Genomic DNA, 22,291 nt, shown 5'->3' on the forward strand with positions numbered 1-22,291 from the left:
CGTAATCTGCAATGGTTTTCGAGTAGTGTTACGTCACTGTGCATTGAGTAACATTATGTTAAAATGTTACGTATTTTAGCTACTATTAGATCCATTACTAGTGTAACTAAGTCTATTTTGAATAAATCTAATGAATGTAAGAAACACATTTTTTTTACAAAATAAGTTATTTATTTATTGGTTTTACAAACCTTTAAAATCATATTATTATTATTATTATTATTATTATTATTATTATTATTATTATTATTATTATTATTATTATTTATAATTATTATTTATAATTAGCACAAGCCAAACCTTGTGCTCGGGACTGTTCTTGAAAAAGCATAAATTAAGATAATACAAAATTTTAACAAGGTACATTACAAAATGAAGAAATGTTAATTCTAAAATAAAAATGAATGCAATATTCTTAAGAGTCCATTTTTGTGTTACAGAAAAGTTTTCAAAATAATTTATAGACTTTCTTTTTAAAATAAAAATTATTCATTTATGTTGGGTGTAGATAATTGCTAATAATAATTATAATTCGTGGGTGCGCGGACAAAAGGGGATGAGTCACCAAACTAAGTTTTGAAATAATTGCAAAAGACACTTTGACGAAATATGTAGGATCGCTTAAACGATGTTTTATCTCCATACGCACAATTCTCTTTCATCTTTAATTTCAAAGCTATGACTTAGCTCATTCTACACAAAGTTTTTCTCACATTTCTCTATCTCTAACTCAATTGTGGCTGAAAGGTGACTTATTCCCTTTTGTTCGCGCACCCACGAATTATATAGTCTTGGGCAAAAATTACAGCTGTACCTCAGACAAAATTCGGTACCTTCTTGAAGAATAAGCATGATAATTTGACGAGTACTAGACTTCGTTTATTTGCTAATATGTTAATATTATATATTCGCAATTCTTTTTAATGTCTGAAGTTTTGAAATCTTTGTGCATGAGATTTGTTGTAAAATCGAATTGCTTATTTCAACAAATTTTAATTTTTCTCTTGTTAAGTTGATTTAGGGAGAAAGAACAGATTTTGTTATATCTTCCCAGCCTATTATTTCATACCGAATAACCGACTGGACTAAAGTTAAATTTAAATAAATAGATCGCATTACACGTGTCAGAAGGCATCTGACTGATAACTGGTAAAGTTTATATATCAATTTTCTTAATTTTATTTAGAGCAAAGAGCTATAATATTTTTCTCAACTTAAGTTTCGGTCCATTATAATATTTAAATATTTTATCCGTTCACATATAAGACTTTTAGGACTTACACAAGGATTATTATTTGAATAATTTCCGGTACCTTATGTAAACTTATTTTGAAATTATTTTCTCCTGGACTAAGCTCTGTTTTATTCAAGGAAAAAGGTATAACGATGCTGTTTTATGGCCCTTGTATGTAAAGCTGAAGATGCAGCTAAACGCCTTATAATACTAGCCATGAGCTCTCTAGCAAAAATAGGTCTAGAGATAAATACTAGTAAGAGTAATTTAATTTCGCTTCATAGGAGTTAGCTTAGTTCCCATCCTCTTACTGTATCTGATGGCAATGAATTCCATTGTATTGCCCCTCGTGAAACGATTAAATATCTAGGTATCAACTTCAATAATTAAATAAAATTCAACGCTTCTGAAGTTATTGCTCAACTCACTACAAACCTGAACCAATCTGTGATTCCGGAGCAAACGTTAAACATAATTAATCAGTATATCTGGCCGCAGCTCATATATCTCCTGAAATGTGCACCATTGAAAGGTCTAACTGCAAAGTTTCTAGCTGACGTCGTTAAAATTATCCGTAGTTATATTAAAGACATCATAAGATTACCAACGGACATTCCTGATGCCATGATATATGCACCGCGGAAGTTACGAAGTCTAGGAGTTTTCAGAGCTCAGTGGGAAGCATTTCTTCAGCACATAAATGTATGTCGACTGCTTGTGGATGAAAACAATCCCTATATTGCTGCTACCCGAAACCTTCAAGATGAAATTGATCTGAGTATTAGTCGCTTACCCCTTCGGCCGGACCAAGTTAATGATTTCCGTCCAAAATGTTTAAGAAGAACACTTCATGAGGACTTCTTTAAGAAATTGAGTGAACTACCTGGAAAAGGGAAAGGTGCCACATTTTATTCCTACTGGAAAAAGAGAATGCAAGGTTTCCAACAAGAACAGTCTTTCCTGCAGCAAATGGACTGAAGCGATCAAAATGAGCTGCAACATTACTCCAGTCAGAATTCTCCCAGGCAGAAGTCTTGGTACTAACCATTGCAGAAGATGCGATGAGCAAGAAACCATAACCCGTGTTTGCTGGAAGGGACAAAGTAATAAAATTCGCTCAGTGATTGCCAATGAACTTCGCCGGGCTGATAAGCATGAGGTGTACGAGGAAATCGGGTGCCTTTCCGCTGACGGATCAACTCCAAGAGCAGATATTATTGTTATAGACCAAAAAAAAAAAATTGTGGACTCATTCTAGATCCCTCAGTCCGTTTTGAGAACAGCGAGGAACAACCTAGAGAATTCTGCAAAGAAAAACGGGCAATTTATCTGCCATGCTGCAGTGACTACCAGGAAGTCAGAAAGAGGATAGCAATGGTCAAGGAAGCTTCTAAAAGAGAAAGGAGCATTTTCTTCAGACCTCTGGAAAAAGAGCTAAGGAAGAGACTATTGAAGTGCTTTGTTTGGAGTGTGGCATTGTAAGGGGCAGAAACCTGGACATTACGACGAAGTGAATAAAGGCGAATAGAAGCATTTGAAATGTGGATATGGATAAGAATGGAACGTGTGAAGTGGCCAGACAGAATAAGAAATGAAGCTGTGTTGGAAAGAGTGGGTGAAGAAAGAATGATGCTGAAATGATCAGGAAGAGGAAGAAGAATTGGTTGGGTCACTGGATGAGAAGAAACTGCCTACTGGAGGATGCACTAGAAGGAATGGTGTACGGGAGAAGAGTTCGGGGCAGAAGAAGATATCAGATGATAGACGACTTTAAGATATATGGATCACATGAGGAAACAAAGAGGAAGGCAGAAAATAGGAAGGATTGGAGAAAGCTGGGTTTGCAGTGAAAGACATGCCCTTGGGCAGAACACTAAGTGAATGAACGAATGAATGAATGAATTAATTAATTAATATTATAGGACTAGATATAAATTCAGCAGACCCGGGATCTATTCTCGCCAGAATTATGAAGATTAATTTCTATTCCAAAGCGACTGCGTGTGTGTCCCTTATCTTGTGTCGTTTTAAGCGGTGGTTTTGTGCTACCCTGACCGCATAATGAGGGACTCATGCTTCTTGTGAATGTCGGATGTTGGTTCATAATCGTCACAATAGTGAATGTGAAATAGACAAAGAGTGAAATCCTTTAATGTTATATAATGGTAAGCTAATATTTGAGTTAAAGCATTAGATAATTATTTCAATATTGAGCCAATTTAAGCTTTGAACACTGAACTACCTAAGATAATACACAGCATAACAAAGACAATAAAATTATTCCACACTTTCATGGTCTTTGCGGAATTCAAACTCGTAATTGTGAATTGGAAATCCGCTCTGCAAACCGTGTGTTCAAGGCGGCATTTTAATTTATTTTCTTCTTCTTGTGCTGCTTCTGTTTACAGTTTCGATTTGCTTTATAAACTACTATTGATAAGTGACAATATCTTTTGAGTGTCTGAAGAATAAATATTATTTTGTTTGAAAAGTTTCTTTCTATTCGTTCAAGGACCTTCTTTTTTCCATCCTTAAGCTTTGTTTTTTTTTTTAATTGGAAAATAAACTTTGTTTTTGTCATACTTATATATTCCACTCGTATTGATTTGACTCGGGTAACATGCGATCGTTTCAGGGTGTATTTCAGATCAGAAAACGTATTTCGTTACGTGTCGTCACTGTTCCCTCTATGCTCTCCAAGTTATTACCTCATCTACTTTTTTCAGTGGTTAGCAATTAATATCAGTTTCGTCGTTGACGCAACCGCACTAAATGACCCTAGCGGTCAATCCGTGAACTAAACTTCATTGTTTCAGACTACGTCCTATAAACATCATACGGTTACGATCGACCTGGCAGTGTTTTATCTCTCCCCACCGTTATTGCTTCGCGCCTAGCGTACGGGGATCGTTCTAGTCTGTCAAGTTGGCTGCAGGTAGTTGGTCTACTGTAACGCTCCTATCGGCAAGCCGCCACAACTGGCACCGCGTTGCAATGTTCTACACATTCCTTGCAGAGCGGTGTGCTCTCTCTTCCATGTCAGGTTTTTGGTTAATTATTTATTGATAATTGCAATGTTAATCCGCCATGATAATCGCGCGTGATCAATCACTTGGAGTGTTTTCAACGTGTGACTTGCCAGTGTCTCATTCATTTATTCGCGAACCAGAAAAATAATTTTGCCGTTTAAATTATGTGCCAGTTCTGTGTGTGTGTGAAACTACCATGGGATCGTGGGTAAATTATTTTTTTTTTCGTGTTAGTTTTAATATTATTTCCGTAACTTCAAGAATTTGAAGAAGATTTTATTTATGTGACTGAAGGTGACTGTGTGTTGGTGAGTGTTACTGGTACTGCCTCAACAATTCCTGTATGTAGGTCGTGTTGTTTGCCCAGATCTGCTGAGGAGGTAAAACCGTCTGCTAATTATGCTGACTCCGTTAATAGCACTCCGCGATAATTAGATAACTAATTCACAATAATGAACCGTGTGATAATAAGCCTACAGTCACAGTGTCTACATTAATTTGTTAGCGGCATTTTATTAATAAATTCTGCAAACAGTTTCAATTTATTAACATCGCCTACGTGATATGCAAGTTCACTAAATGATTTTTAAGCAATAATTAAGATCATTTTAACGAGAGAAGTTATCTCATATTTTAGTGGCGATTAAGAGAACACGAGTTCATTTAAGGGAATGCAAGTACAGCGGAAATGCAGTTATAAGTGAGATTTTGTGTATAACTTTTATTGTGTTTTAACTTTTGTATATAACGTTTCTCAACTGTTTTAATTTCGTGGCCTTGTGCATATTTTTACCCTTGCAAAACATATTCGTATGCGTAGTAAGTTCTGTTGTGATAAATACAGTATACTGTGAACTCTTGAATATGCTCATTGTTACGCAGGTGTTGTTACAATTATCTCTTAGCGGAAGCGCCATGCTCGTTTTCCAAGACAACTGATTGTGTAACGACATAAAAAATTGCTGTCGTCACACATCCAGTTTGTTGCATCGTGAGGACTGTTGTCAACGTTTTAAAGAGAGGGAGGAAAAACAATAGCACATCTTGTCCGTATCGTCTCCGCGGCAACGTCCGACACTCATAGATGGAAAAAACAAAAGACGGCCGCCACAAGAAGGAAAATCATGACAACCGCACGAAAGAAAAGGAAGAAGAAAAAGCTCCAGAAAAGCCTCAGTCTGATGAAGACGATGACGACGAGGAGGAAGACGATGTTTCTCCAACGGCGACGAATTACAACACTATCAGCTCGCTGGCTGCGCTCAAAGAGTTGCTCCATGGGAATAACAACTCTGATGACTCTGACGAAGACATGGCATGGTTTCAACACTACTTTCTTCATCACGTGAATCGTCTGCCGAAACAGGAGTTAAGATCTCCATACCTGCGACCCATCCTCGAAGGCCGGCGGTTGTCACAGTGCAGAGAGGTTGAGGAGGAAGAAGAGCAAGAGGAAGAGGCAGACGAAGAAGACGAAGACGACGACGAAGAGGAAGAAGAAGATGAGGATGAAGAAGACGACGACGATGATGATGCTAACGATCAGGCTACCACTACAAACACGACCACTTCCGGCCGGGAGGATACTACATCAACTTCTTCTACATCTTCGTTCGAGAACAGTAGCCGCAAGGATCCTCCTCCAGCGCCCCCTCCGGTTCCGCCTGTTCCACCGGTGCCACCGACACCGACCACTCCGACGCCCCCTCCTGTTTCCTTAAGGAGGCGACACACGGTATCATCTGCAGACGTGCCACCATCACTGCTGAATCACAGGGTATCACCCCTGCAATCTCCGCATCTGGACAAGCGTTTCTTCGACTCCTCTCTCATCGAGATGAAGTCACAGGCCTCGTCCAGCTCCACCATCGACTACGACTCCACAGAGGAGGTGTGGGTACGCCGCAGCGACCTGCTGACCGACACTGGCCGTCGTCGCAAGGTGAGCCCCAGTCCAACTGCATACGTAATGTTTGAGGGTGCATTATATAAATAATATAGACTCCTTTGCTCAATTCCTCCCGTTCTCTAGCATTCTGTTCTCCGAATGAGACTTCACTCATCTGATGGCTTTCACGTTGACACTAATTAGTTACACGTGCTGTGAGTTCACACAGTGATTATAAGTAGTCTACCTATGTTGAGTTACTGTTTTCTGGCTTCTTCAGTAGTAACTTAAATTTTTTAATAGTGCTCTCAGAAATCTTAATTTATTTTTTTTGCTGAAATAATTAACCTTGCCAAAACAATTTATTATAAACCTAACCCGATGTTATCGTAGAATATAATCTGACTTAAATAATTTAACCTCATCTAATCGAATTAACAACTTGGTGTCAGGACATCCTTCACGATGACAGTAATTACGTATACTTTGAAATTAACACGAAATTAGATTAAAATTAAGTAAGCTTATTTACTTAACTCAACGTGAATTGACTTGATGTCACCTGACTTGACATGACCTAATATAACGTAACGTAACCTGACTCAGGTCATACCTCAAGATACAGTAGTGATTCATTTCTCCTTCAACTAAAATATTATATTACGTTCTTTTTAGCAATTATGTTCTCTTGTTTATTTAAATGAAGACATTAGCGACATTAGACTGTGTACAAATTAGAACCCGCGAAGAGAATTATATATACGGTATAATATATATATATATATATAGTGATATATATATATATATATATATATATATATATATATAGTGCAATCATGATTAAGGAAATACCCTTGTTCAGAGTTCTTGCAGCGTTGCCAAGCAGATTCCATAGTCAAAAAAGGCTTTTTGCTGTTAAACTTCTGGAATTCTCCAGAACGAACAGTGAAGAATGTGGAAAAAATTGTTGTATTGGCAATTGATTGTGCATGTATTTATGATGTTTTCTTGATAAAATGAATTTGTTATGTACAATTCCATAATTATACAGGAGTATAGAGCGACTCTATTATCTAGACTACAATTATTAGAAAATTATACCTTACTCGATGTACATCTGTAGTGGAGAGATGTTAGTGTGAGGATATTATGACACGCTGCACGAAATAGCGCGTAAAAATCACTTCCGGCTTCACATTTTAAAATCACTCAATCTGTACAGGAAAGCAGTTGGCCTAATACTCTAGTTGGTTCCATTCCAGTCGTGATCTGTATGTATATTATGCAGAACCCAGTTAAATAACCAACTTACGTATGTAAATTTGTATTTTGCATAATCATATTTCTGTCTATGACTGTTCGAAAAGTGTCTGTGCCTACGCTTTTCACTTCTGACTTGTCAATGATTTTCTGAAACATTTCCAGTTCTAAAAGATACTGCAACATTGGAATGAAATGGAATTGAATTTCGAGAGGAGGTACTACGACCCGCACTAGGACCTTTTTCGATCTATTATGTTAACCCTCAAATTAGGCTCATTTCCAAATTCACACCGAGTGACTACATTAGGTTCGCTGCATACTCAGGTTTCGAGCGGGCAACCCTCTTCGGCCTCCGTGCGTCATCAGCCGGCGTTCGGGAATGCGGTGGAATGATGACGGAATGAAGAAATGTTGAGGCAGTGGGGAAACGGGAGAACCCCGAGGAAAACCCCACCTGCGACCTTGTCCGCCACAAGTGTCACTATGAACACTCCCAGGCTTGAACGGGACGCGAACCCGTGCCTGCGCGACAAGGTTGAAGGTCAAACTAAGTTACTCAGCCACCGCAGGGGAGAACCAAAACATTGCTCTTTAATGCTGTATGTACGAGTAATCTAGAAAAAAGTGTTTTATATGGGATCCAATGAAATTAATGCAGATTTTGCATATTTTTTAACGATACCAGTGTGTTTCGCTTTGTTTTTCTTTGCAAGAAAATAATTTTCAAGATTCTTCCTTTCAGGTAGGTCTATATTAAGATTGGTCTCTTACCTTTTCCTATATAATTTTAACTTTACATAATTAAGGGCTCGTTCACAAGTACGGGAATTTCGCGAAACGGGCATTTATTCGAATCGATTTTGTGCAGACAGCAGTGTAAACACGGTTCGATTTTTTCCCGTATGTGACTTAAATTTCATTATGGAACGTACCCCTAAGGCCCTGTTCACACGGTGTTTAAATTTCTCGAAATGGACATTTATTCGAATCCATTTCGTGCTCACAGCAGTGTACACACGATTCGATTTCTTCCCGTGCATAATGAAATTTAAGTTGTGTACGGAAAAAATCGAACCGTGTGTATACTTGTATACTCCTTTTCGCACGAAATCGATTCGAAAAAATGCTCGTTTGGAGAAAGTTCCGTACCGTGTGAACAGGTCTTTACGGGTCCGTTGCGGAACTGTCGTAGCGTAGAATCCGGTATGGCATAGTTGCGCCCCGCGGTCAATTGGGAGGCCTAGGCATGGCATAGTTGTATCCCGAAAAATCAGGTAGCAAAATGGACATGGCATAGTTGCGCCCTGATGGGCATAGTACACACGAAAGTGATTGTCATAAAATAAATAAATTACTTAAAAATATTATAGTGGTAGCTGCACTGAAATCAGGTAGCATATGATCAATTTTTCTATTTAAAATAACACCTTTTTATCCATCACACATAATAAATGAACTGCATTGTTTGTTTGTACACCGATATCTTAACCCTACGGTACAGGGTTTCGCAAATCGAAACTTAAAACCATTGTGAATTATTAACTCTTTACCCTTTTCACTAAACTTAACATTCATTTTAATTAACCTCACAATACGCCACAGATGGTGTGAAAATCACTAATAAAACGTCAAGATTGCTAAGACCCCATATTCCAACGACTCACTCATTTGAATATGTCAGCTAATAAAGTACTGCCAACTTCATGGTGTTCATTTTAACGGTATCGATAATGAATATTAAATTGAATAGGAAATAAAAAAAGATTGGTTGATTACGAGTCTCGAGTTCCCGTAGTGTCTTTTTCTCTACCTATTTCATCGGGGCGCAACTATGCCATGTCCCTTTTCTCTACCTGATGGGAACGGGGCGCAACTAAGCCCACAAAACAGAGATCCTTTTTTATCTGCTGCATCTTACCTGACCGTGGGGCGCAACCATGCCCTGCCCGTGGAATCAGAGAGACTCCGCATCTTATACGTAGTAAGGCCCCGTTCAGTCGGTATGGAAATTTCTTGAAACAAGCATTTACTCAAATCCATTTCGTGTGGACAGCATTCCATTTTTTTCCCATTTTTTCCCCTATTTAATTTCATTAAATACTTCGCAGACAATGGATTTCTGATTTTGTATCGGTATCACTAACTAATACAACGTATTCAGAAAATGTTTTTTTTTTATGAATATCGGTGGGTAAAATAAGGTTGAGGTTGCGAAATGGATCATTATGATTATGTAAATATTTGCCTTTTCGAAGAATGCGGTCGTGGTGTCTTCAAAGCATTGCCCCGAGATTCATCAGGCAGACAGACAGCGAGAAAAAACGAAAACCATAAGTCGAATTAGGTGGTCTCGATTATTGAATTCCACATAATCCAAATCCAAGCAGCCTTTCGCATAGGCCTACATTCAAAAGTCAGGCAAGCATTTAAAGTTCTCAAACTTCGTTAAGAAATAAGTTTATAACCCATAAAAATACTCGTAGTACAGTTTTATTCTTGAAAGAATGGGGTTCATTCGGGTACAAACCAATTTAAAAATATTCAAATATGGTCGCCATTTTTCTCCACTGTCATAAGTAGCCTCTCTTCTAGGGAATGAACAGCATTCAGAATTAAGTCTTACGGAATATCTTCAAAAATTTTACAAGCTTCCATAATGCCTACAAATTGCAGGCCCGCATACCTTAATCCATATAGATTTCTGAATCTTCTTCTCAGTACGTTGGAATGATAGATTTTTTTTTCCTTAGTACAGATTGAAAAATGAGAGAGAGAGAAGCACATTTAACTCACTGAAGATTAGCTTCAATTGCTGTTTATTTTATTTTCCATAGTAACAATATTAAAACAATTGAAATAAAATAATCTTTCCTCAATTTTCAATAACCCTATACTCTCTCTCTCTCTGGGTCACCGTGACATGGAGTTATCACGATGTTGGGTTTTCATGTAAGATAACACAAGATATTTTTATAACGAGCAAACATTCATGCCTGAGACGGGATTCAAACTGAGACTTTGGCCTCTATGCTGTGTTAAAGCCTTAGCCTCTGCGTTAATCACGATTTAATCCATTTACTATTATTTTGGTTGCTCTGTGTAGCACTGAACGGTAGATTGTACAGTATGTGCTACTTACGTCATGTGTATCGACAGATAACGATCTCCTTCCCCCGGACATTACGTTACGTTACGTATGCAATGACCACATTCAGTAAGCACGATTGGAACTCTGGCTTCAGTGTCAACTGTACTGGAATTGATGTACGGTATGAACTGTAGATCTTGCATACGGAAAAGAGCGAAAATGGTATTTATCGTTATGCCTGTGACTCAACCATTTGTATAGTGTTTTTACGTTCAGACATTAAATCCTGACCCATTCCGAGATAAACGATATTATTAAAACTGTTGTTTTCGTGTTAGAAGTTGTTTAATAAAAATTTCCTTACCAAATTATGTATTCATTGGCCACCATTCTTTAAGCATGTTAATACCTATTCCTGATTATGTATATTTCGCAACCCACATACTTAATCTGCTTTTATTTCACTGCATATGAACTTGTCTCGAAATAAGATGTTACAAACGCTTATTTCGGATGCTTCAGTTGCCTTTGTATTATTTCTCGTAGCATCCAAGTCGCATTTATTAGGGGTCTAATATTATACTTTTTATTACATTACTTCCGGAGTCTCCTTCAATTCGTGAGTGATCTTTAGTGTATTGTATTGTATTCATTTACAGTCCCTGATATTCGTACAGCTTGATTCAGGGATTTTGGCCCCTGCAAAAAGAAGATAGACTATGAGCGAGTTTACACATCACAACTGGCGGGCTGGGTCACACAGGTCAGGACGCGCAGTCATAACATCTAACACTTCCTTTGTATCATGTCGCAGTACACTCCGTGTTGAAACACAATATTCTACCACACGTCCCGTTATTATAACCACTACGTCTATTATATAACTACTGTTCTCCAACCAGGAGATCAACCGTGAAAGGAATGTGCTTACTATTGCGTCATCTATTGGAGCGAAGTAGATAGATAATATTATCGTTATAACGTCTGTTTAAAAACCATGCGCTGTCCTGCATTTGTTATTTCCTGTATGGAGAGATTAACTGTGATCTAATTTTGTAACTAGGGTAGTATAAACATGTGTTTATCAATGTTATTGTTTGTGCTGTGAGAGTGAGCCAATAGAGATACGAATACCCACGTGTGTGACCTTATGACATCTTATGACATCAACATTCATTCACAGCATTACCCCGCTTCGTCTCATCCGGCAGAGACTTTCCCGTGGTTGGAGCACAGTAATAATGTCATGATAACTTATATTTTCTTGACATGAGTGTCCCACAGCTACGAGCATAAAAATATTATTTTCATTCTTTCTCTTCCCTCTTTCCCTCCTATACACATTTGTGATTAAATTTCGGCGAAAACGTAATACGGCGAACGTCAGTAGGGGAAGTTATCCTCACCCACATGAAATGTGCATTCGACACAACACTAGCCTATCACTTAGAGTGAGTGGTGAGCTTGTAGGGGAAAAGTGGAAAGGGGTCGTGGGCGGAGCTTAGCGTTCGCCGTATTACGTTTTTACCTAAATTTCTTTCTTATGCCGCAACACACAGCTCGCTCACTAGCCAAACAACCAAGGACAGGGACCAATAACATTGAATCGAGCTGTACATCTTTTCACAGCTAGAATGTGGAAAATGTAAAAAAAAAAAAAAAAAAGGTCTTAATAGTAGCCTACTACAAAGTCTTAATTAAAGTCACAGTCAGGTTGAAATATATGCAGAAGAGTTTTACAATATAGTGTACTAGTACAACACAAGGGGTTAGTATCGATACTTAATACAAGACAGAAATATTCATGCAGCGTTGTTGAATGTCATAAATTCACCTACAGTTTAGAAGGTGTGAGATATTAGGTACTTCATTAATTTGGCCCTAAATAATTTTATGTTTTGAATTTTTTTTATATAGCCATGGGGAGGCTTTTAAAATGTTTATTGCCGTATAACGCACTCCTTTTTGATAGCACGATGGACTTGCCGATGGAGTATGAAAGTCATTTTTGACGAGTTATGAACTGTTGCATTAATTACAAAGTTTTCACGATTACATACGAGGAAGTTGATTACAGAAGAAATATACTGACAAGCCACAGTTCTTTATACTGTGGACAAACCATGGGCATTATTTGTAGTTTTTTTGAAAATGATCCTACACGATATCCTAGATTTGACACCTACTATTATTCTAATTACCTACTCTTTTGCTCTTTTGAAATATACTGTAACTATCTGTACAATTTCCCCAGAAAATTATTGCAAACCTCATTACCGAGTGGAAGTATGCAAAGTATATTCTTTTTAAGGTATGATATTTACCATCTCTTGCATAGATCTAATAGCAAAACATATGTGTAGTATGAAATAACGAAGTTCTGTATGCACTGGGTACAGTTTTTTAATAGTTAAGCAGTTTGGCTTCTTTCCATAAAATGACATGCGGTTCAACTTTTTTGGCTCTTTATCCAACCCTGGTCGTTGACTCCGGTAGCCCTTTGAATACCTATATACACATTATTATATCTTTATGTGGCAATGTGTTGAATGACATAAGAAATGAATCTCGTTTAAAGAATGTTCTTATTCTGTTTATGATAAATTTAATAATTTACTTTTTAAGTTTAATTATCTTCTATAATACAACGAATGCTGATAGTTTTCCGGTAATTTACTTGAGCTTAAGGAATGTTCATTGTCATGATAATTATTTCGAGACGAGAAGTAGAGAAATAATTATCTAATGACAGCAAACATGAGTTTTAAAAAGCGAAATAAAATTACTTGAGGATAACTATTATCACGAATTGTATTCGGCAAGATAATCCCAATGCGAACAACTGTAATTCTGAACAAATAAACATTCGAGGTTATAATAATAAGATCCAGAAAAACAGTCGAATCGAAGCAGAGATGATAAGAATAAAAGGCTCCTTGGAATAAAAACAACTGAACATTTGAGGTTATAACACTTTATTTTGAACTCCTTTATCATCGCTTATCATTATTTTCAACATATTTAATTTTATAGTAAACATTTTTACTTATAGTAATTAATTGTGCTATTATTGTTGCATGTTGAGACTGCGAATCTCACATAATTTATTTATTGCTTGATTGCTGATACATCGAAACAGAAATGATACAAATAAAACAAATGAACGTAGGAGGAAATACTATCACTTATTAATTTTGAGCAGCATACTTTTAATTCTGCAGTGCTTGAGAAAAGTGACATATCGTTGGTTTCTTGGTAAAAGTGACCAAGTCCAAAATGCAAAATTGTTGGAAAAGGGTCATTTAAAGGTTTAATGATCCATCCAAAGATAACTGTACTTCTTTAGATGTTAGTAATAAGTTATTTTAAAGGTAAATGTGCTATATTATTAGTTTTTAATATAAAATTATGTCTTAAATTTTCATAATGCTTGGAAGCCTTGGAATGTGACTTGGTCACGTTTACCAAGAAACCGACGATATGTCAGTTTCCACAAACCTTTTTTGATAATTTATTGACAACTTACACTGGTTTATGTCGATTTGATTTTTTTCTATATGAATTATTGTAATGGGAGAAATACTCATGTATTTTTTCCAAGCGAGCAGATGTTCCGTAAGTTGTCAATAAATTATGAAAAAAGGTTTGTGGAAACTGACTTATGTCACTTTTCCCGAGCACTGCAGAATTATCAGTGTAATTCGATTCTCATTGGTCAATCTAACGCCAAAGAGCTTGTTCATTGGCTGAGAAACGTTCGCGTGGGATTATCTCACAAACATCAGTGTCCAGTGCTTTGACTGTAGCACTAATCTACTTTTAAAAGTGCTATGTCTGCCATATTTCATAGCAATACAATATTTATACTGCAATAATAATAATAATAATAATAATAATAATAATAATAATAATAATAATAATAATAATAATAATAATAATAATAGCAACAACAAATCATCTTAATAGCAGCAGCAAAAACAAATCTTCTTAAGGTATGCGGCATTCAGAACTTGACGAGCTATCTGGCTTGCATCATTCAGGATATTTGATATGTTCAGCACTGTGCGGCCAGTTCTATAACTTTCCATTATATAGTAAATGACTTTAGTGCTTTGAAGTTGAATCCTTTGGAGTCAAGATCAAATTTTTCTGCGCATGTCTTTAATTATTGTTAATAAGCCCAGCTGGTGTTACACTGCAATTTCTTGAATTAGCAACACAACAGTGCTATGGTAGAAGGCTTTTCTTGGTGTTCCAGTGCGTGCATAGTGGTTTAGGACCTGCTATTATAGAGACGGCTTCGCATTGAACTTTGTTTCTGCTTTATTGATGATGTGACCTGACAGATAGGTAACTTCGATAGTAAAGTCAATTCTTTTTATAATAAACTTGTAGTGCAATATCAGATGCATTTGTTGGAATAGTTTTTGCCACAGTTCAGACCGTAATATTGGTTTCCTAATGTGGATCTGGCTTTACTATCTTAATAGGGCATACTTTCTTTGTTAACTTAGGTTTCAGTTTGGTTTCCTGTGCTGTGATATTTGCAGTTAGATTGTGTTGATCCGGGTATTATGTTTTTGTCCAAATTTCAGCATGTGTTTACAATAATAATAATAATAATAATAATAATAATAATAATAATAATAATAATAATAATAATAATAATAACGACGAAAGTTATGGATTGTAGACTAATTTCTTGCTAGGTTGAAAAAGAACGTATTTGGAATCTCCATTTTTTTCTTTAGCTATGTAACGAATAATTAATATTAATGAAAAATATAAGCAAGAATATCCTTGCCTAGGAATGTTAAAGCTTTCCGGAGGTTTATCCTCAGTATGAGTTAAAGAAGATTACACAACACTTTTGATGGTCATGATAGTCCTCTGGTTCACTGAATGCCAGAAAATTATCCTCCTGACTCACCAGTGAGAAAATTAGAAAGTAAAAGACATAGGTACTGATTTAAGGTTAGAAACCTGTTCTATTGATTCGGAACCATTCCCGAATACATGTTCATATTCTAATGATCTACGCAATGCATAGTTTGAGCATAACCATAATGTATAAATACAATGAAGTTCTTCTTTTACATAAAAATATGTTAAATAACATTCTACAAGTTACCGTTTCGGATCAGCCATTCATGTCTGTTCGTCAGACAGATTTGAGATAATATTGAAAGTTTTGGTGCATAGCCAGCACTTCCTCAAACTTGTTTTGATTGCAACTCGAAGTTTGTCTGTGTATCTAGTCAGACGAAACTTTCTACTTTCCGACAATAATGTTATGACCAAGAAACCACATAATTTCCTCAGCATCTATTGAAATTATACACATAAGGTAGAACAACATTTAACTATATTTATATACAATTATGATACTCCCAAATCTGTTTTACAGAAGCTGTACACAGATTATGAAATCTTGACGTAAAGCAGTGTACAATTTTAATAAATAATTTTTCTGTAGACCTATTCAGTAAAGCAATGCCGGAAACAAGATAAAAGTGGCGATATAAAACGAGAGTTACGTGTATATTATTTTGACGTCTAGAACAGGAATATTTAACGTAAAAGGATACTACATTTGTTGTGAATGAAATGGACCGATTTTGATGCCTAAGTTCTAAGAACCCCTCTCTTTACCAAGGGTCTTACAACATCATAGATTCATTTTACGAATGAAAGAGGATCAAATGTAAAAAAAATAGTATCACTGCAAGCAAAAAGAACGATGTGATGCAGAAAGACTGTTGAAAGAAATGGAGTTCTGTATTGATTCGTCGGAACAGGTTTTAGTTGAATTTAGGTTTAATGATGATATTAGTTAATTAATTGCGGAAACTCATGTCGCCTTCGGCAGTTCGTATGGGCCAATGATGGAAGATGAATGGCTGGTAAATTTTGCCTTAAAGTCCTTTCGTTCAGGGTAAATCTAAGGCACTCGCCTTCCAGTTATAGGCTACTTCTCTTTCGAAGTAAACCATGCCAAAGATTTTGTGCGAGATCGTGCGTATTTGCTTGGTTTCCGCACAAAACCAATCCGCGGAAAGTCTAAAATTCCACATTCAGTTTTCCCAACCTAACACACATAACAATTTCCCTCTTCTTACCGCTTAAGTGACATATTGATTTTACTGCTATAGGCTTTTAACATATTATTTTTATAGACGTTCAATATAGTAATAATTATAAATTGGAAACTTACCACTGCAGTTTCACCTAAATTGCACTGTTAATTATTGTTTTTTAAATATTTGCAAAAATTAAGTAAACTCTACAACTCCACTAAAGTTACTGCATTCGTGATGCAAGTAACATTAAGGAAGCCGTGAAAAAATCAACAAGATTCCAGACTCATCATAGACTGGGGGGAAAAAAAGACAGACGTATATCACGGCCTGCTGGAGTATAGTAAACACAGAAAACATTTTAAAGCAACAATGTTGAAGATAGATATTTTTGTTTTGCAAATTTGCCGTCATTGAACAGAAACCAAGATGGAGATTTCATTGCAACTAATTAGAAATTCCTCTTTCAGGTATGTAATAAACGATCTTCGCACAAAATAATGTACGTTACACGAGCGGTATGTTTTCTTTCAATTCTCGGAAATTAAAAAAGCTCAACTACGTTTCGCTTTTTCGAACTTTTTCTCGAACATGAAAACTTCAACATACCGCTCTTGTAACGTATATTACTGTTATCGCCCCTAAAAATCCATCCCTCTTGTCCAGAGTTGAACCCTATTTATTATTATTATTATTATTATTATTATTATTATTATTATTATTATTATTATTATTATTATTATTATTATTATTATTTTCCAATTCACTGCGGGCTGAAGCAAGGAGATGTACTATCACCTTTACTTTTTAGCTTTGCTCCAGAATATGCCATTAGGAAAGACCAGGATAACAGAGAGGGTTTGAAATTGAACGTGTTGCATCAGCTACTGTCTACGTGGATGACGTGACTATGTTGAGAAAATCCACAAACTATTAAGGAAAACACTGGAATTTTACTTGAAGCAAGTAAAGATATAGGTTTGGAAGTAAATCCCGAAAAGACATAGTATATGATTATGTCTCGTGACCAGAACGTAGTACGAAATGGAAATTTGAGAAGCTTTTGTCATCCAGTCTGCAGTCAAAAAGCTGAAAGTTAGAATTTATAAAATAGTTATATTACCGGTTGTTCTGTATGATTGTGAAACTCTCACTTTGAGAGATGAACAGAAGTTAAGGGTGTTTGAGAAAAAGGTGATTAGGAAAACATTTGAGCTAAGAGGGATGAAGTTATAGGAGAATGGAGAAAGTTACACAAGGTAGAACTGCACTCATTGTATTCTGCACTTGACATAATTAGGAATATTAAATCCAGACGTTTGAGATTTCGGCTTCGTGTGGTAGCTTTCATGCATACGTACGTACATACATACATACATACATACATACATACATACATACATGTTCTGCCCTTGGACAGATCATTCACTGCATATAGCCTACAACATTCTACACTCTTCCAGTCTTTCCTATTTTCTGCTTTCCTCCTTGTCTTCTCATATGATCCATATTATCTTAATGTCGTCTATCATCGAACTCTTCTCCTGTTCACCATTCCTTCCAGTGCATCCTTCAGTAGGCAGTTCCTTCTCAATCAGTGACACAACCAATTCCATTTCCCTTTCTGATCGGTTTCAGCATCATTCTTTCTTTACTCACTCTTTCCAACACAGCTTCATTTTAATCTGTATATTCATTTCGCACGCTCCATTATACTCCATATCCACATTTCAAATATTTCTACTCGCTTCTCTTCACTCGTCGTAATAATGTTCATGTTTTTACCCAATAAAATGCCACACTCCACACAAAGCATTTCACTAGTTATTCTCTTCCTTTGTTGTTTTTCCAGAGGTCTGCAGAAGATGCTTCTTTTTCTATTAAAAGCTTCTTTTACCTTTGCCATCCTCCTTGTGACTTCCTGGCTGCAGCTCATGTTACTGCTTAAAGTACACTCTAAGTATTTGAAGCTGTTCACTTGCTCTATTGCCTCATTTAGTATTCGCAAGTTTACTGTCTTTATTTTTCTTCCGACAACCATGGTCTTCGTCTTGTTTGCATTTATGTTCATTCCATACTACTCACAGTTGTCATTTATCTCCAGTATCCCTTAGTATCGTCTCCTCTTCTGCTAACAACGCCATATCATCAGCAAATCTTATGCACTTTGTTCTTCTTCCTCCTACTTCCATCCCATCCACGTTCTGAAAACAGTTGTTCACAAAATCCTCCAAGTAGATGTTGAACAGGGTAGGGATAAAGGGCATCCTTTTCGTACTCCTCTCCCTATTTCGCTTTCTTCTGACATTTCTTCTCCTGTCTTGACTTTGACTCGTTTCATATAAAGATTACTGAACAGCCTCCTGTCTTTCCAATCTACATCTATTTTCTTCAGGATGTCCATCAGTTTGTTTCAATCCACTCTATCAAACGCCTTTTCTAAGTCCTCAAATACTACGTATATACACTTCTTTATTCTTCTCTAAGTATCTTTCGCCTATTGTTCGTAGTAATTCAGTTGCATCCCTCGTATCTTTTTACATTCCTAAAGTCAAAGTGCTCTTCTTCCAACTGCCCTTCCATCATATAACATTAGTAATGCCGCCCTTAAGATTTGTTTCGATTGAAATTAAGACTCCGTGTAATTATTTTGGAATGAAATAAAATTATTTTATTCCGTAGTAAACGTAGCTGCCTTATAAGCCTAATATTCTTAGGAAATTACTTTGTGAAAATATTAAATTTCCTTTTGCTGTGAGGTAAAGTAATAAGTTTTTGAGTTAGATCCGGCAGCTGTATGTTTGTTCATTTAGATTACAACAACGCTTTCAATCTATACTGTCCATTGAACGCTGGTAGGGCACGGAAATTGTGATGCACACTGATAGAACCTTGAATAGAACACCGCTATGTACTCATCTGATGTAGACTATGTGTAGAGATATTCTGTGAAAATAATAATTAAAATAACGAATTTCTGAAACATGTCCTAAATGTATTCTTAATTTGTACATGGTTGTCTACCTCGAGACGAGTAATATATCGTAGCAGAGAATAATATGTATTCTAGGCCATCATAAGATTATATCCCATGCCTTCTATAACTGTATTTCCCTATTTTCTCAATGCTTATGACTTTGGAAGGATTATTATGCTACATATATATCCCAATCATGTCTGTTATGTATTCGTATTGAAGCCTGACTGTTCGTTTAAATTCCTGCGTTGTGTGTAAAATGTATGACAACAGTGGTCAGATGAAGGAATTATACATTTCTGCAGGAGCTACTTCCGTGTTAATGCCTATTTCGAGGTAAGTTACACGTCGTGACAAGGAATTGGAATTCTCAGACGTCATCTTCAGGGATGGTATTTCATACCTCTTGCACATGGATAGTTTTCTAGTAGGCTGGTTCTGGCGGTGTAAGCATCATTTTGTTTCTTGCAAGGAAACTGTCAATGTCTAAACGTCCCCTCAAACAGTGGACTTTGTTAGGTCTCCAAGGTAGAAAGAAAAATATAAAATTACGGGCTTCTCCACTTCTTTAGCGGTTGCCCTTTATTCCCGTCCTCCAAAATTGCCGGTGCTCCCAGTCACCTTTCTGCAGTTGACGATTTCTTATTATCTTTGTTATTCCTTTACTCCAAAGTGTTCTAGAACATCACCGTTTTCTCTTCCCAGTTGATGACCATTTCAAAACCTTCCTTGGCCATATTTCTTGAGATATACGCCTCACATGTCCATACCATTGCAGCGCTGTTTCCTGTATCCTCGGAATAACATTTTCTTCTGCATTCATTTTTTCTCTAATAACCTCGTTTCTTATTCTCTGAAATCTGGATACCCTTGCACTAAATTTTAAACCATCCATGATTTTACTTTTTTTGTCTTTCTCTTATCACCCAATCTTCTGAGTCATGTTAATATAGATTTTACAGCTGCATGGAGATAATTTTCTTTGTCTCTTTCGTTATTTCTTTCCTCCATAGAATGTCATTCAGTGCCTTAATAGCTTTCCTGGCCTGTGATATTCGATAATATCCTTTTCACAAGTTCCAGTTTCATGTATTATAGATCCCAGAGTCCACAACTGTGGAGTAACAGCTAGCGCGTCTGGCCGCGAAACCAGGTGGCCCGGGTTCGAATCCCGATCGGGGCAAATTACCTGGTTGAGGTTTTTCCCGGGGTTTTCCCTCAACCCAATATGAGCAAATGCTGGGTAACTATCATTGCTGGACCCCGGACTCATTTCACCGGCATTATCACCTTCATCTCATTCAGACGTTAAATAACCTAAGATGTTGATAAAGCGTCGTAAAATAACCTACTACTACTAGATCCCAGATATTTATAGGACTGCACTGCTTTAATAATTATTCCCTGATTAAATACTATGTCTCTTCTCTTTCCTCCAACGACAAGATAATCAGTTTTTCTCAGATTGATGTTTAAACCTCCATTTCCATATGCTTCCAGAAGTTTTCTAAACACATGTTTAACATCGTGAATTAATAGTGTATTATGAAATTAGTTTATTTTATACTTTATTGTAAGAGTCAATGTTTAAGAAACGAACAAAGCTAGTTTCCTAATTTTGACGAATGAAATAATTTTATTTAACATTATAAACGTGTTTCATACTTTTTTTTTTGTACGACAGCTTTATAAAACAATTAATAAAGAAATAACATATCATATTTGTAATTTATGGATCGTCTAAAATCATGTCTATGAAAAGTGAGAAAATGCACAGAAAATCGTTTAATAATATTAATTTTATTACATAACGGTAAGTTATGTTTTAGATGGCATGGTAATATTTAAGGCAGTGATACAATAATATAGCATAATATACGCGATTTTGACTAACAATAAAGATTGTTTATAAAGCTGGAGTATAAGTTTTAATTCACTATTACACATTTTAAATCACTCTCTCCTTGGCAACCAATACTTTATTAAGAATAAAATTTACAGACTGATTAATTTTATTTATCATTTCTTCACAACAAGCACATTACCAAAAATAGGCCTACAATTTAAAATTAAAATGTTATTTTATATTCTAGTTCAGATACCAGTAATGCATAAAATATTGTATGCAACGTGGGAGTAAATCGATATACCATAAATTATTTTTGTTTTTGTATTTTTATTAATGTGGTCAACTGGAGGATAGAACTGATTGCGTTCACAGCTCTACAGGCCTGTGATGCTGTTACTAATATATATGTCAACGAGTTTTAGTTTTGAAATAGTTTTGCTTTCATTTGCATATCATCCATAAAAAAAAAAGGTAAAGGTATCCCCGTAACATGCCATGAAGGCACTTGGGGGACATGGAGGTAGAGCCCCATGCCTTCCATGACCTCGGCACTAGAATGAGGTGGTGTGGTTGGCACCACGCTCTGACCGCCTTTTACCCCCGGGAAAGGCTCGGTACTCAATTTTATAGGAGGCTGAGTGAACCTCGGGGCGGCTAATCATGACAAAAACGAAGTACAAATCATTTTCTACTCTTGTAAAAATATTAACATTAATCAGGATTTTTACGTATAATTATGAAGTAATAAATACTATAATCATGAAATTATGAAGTGTTCCTTCACATTTAAAAAGAAATCCGAGGCAGAGAGATAGATGTCATGTAGTAAATTCATACAACGAATGATGAACACGGCAGGACTGTAAATACAAAGCACACAGAAGTT

General features: G+C 36.2%; 1 protein-coding gene across 1 annotated transcript in view; it reads left to right on the top strand.

Annotated features, from left to right (window-relative positions):
* Nucleotides 1–4,120: 4,120 nt before the first annotated feature.
* The window catches only part of SNF4Agamma (SNF4/AMP-activated protein kinase gamma subunit), a 1,170,361-nt gene continuing 1,152,190 nt past the window's right edge, over nt 4,121–22,291 (top strand). Inside the window, exon 1 of the mRNA XM_069834748.1 lies at nt 4,121–6,205. Within this exon, the coding sequence (XP_069690849.1) occupies nt 5,348–6,205 (858 nt within the window). The 5' untranslated portion in view covers nt 4,121–5,347. The remainder of the gene's footprint in view (nt 6,206–22,291) is intronic.

Source organism: Periplaneta americana, chromosome 9, assembly GCF_040183065.1.
Source record: "Periplaneta americana isolate PAMFEO1 chromosome 9, P.americana_PAMFEO1_priV1, whole genome shotgun sequence".
NCBI classification, from domain to species: domain Eukaryota; kingdom Metazoa; phylum Arthropoda; class Insecta; order Blattodea; family Blattidae; genus Periplaneta; species Periplaneta americana.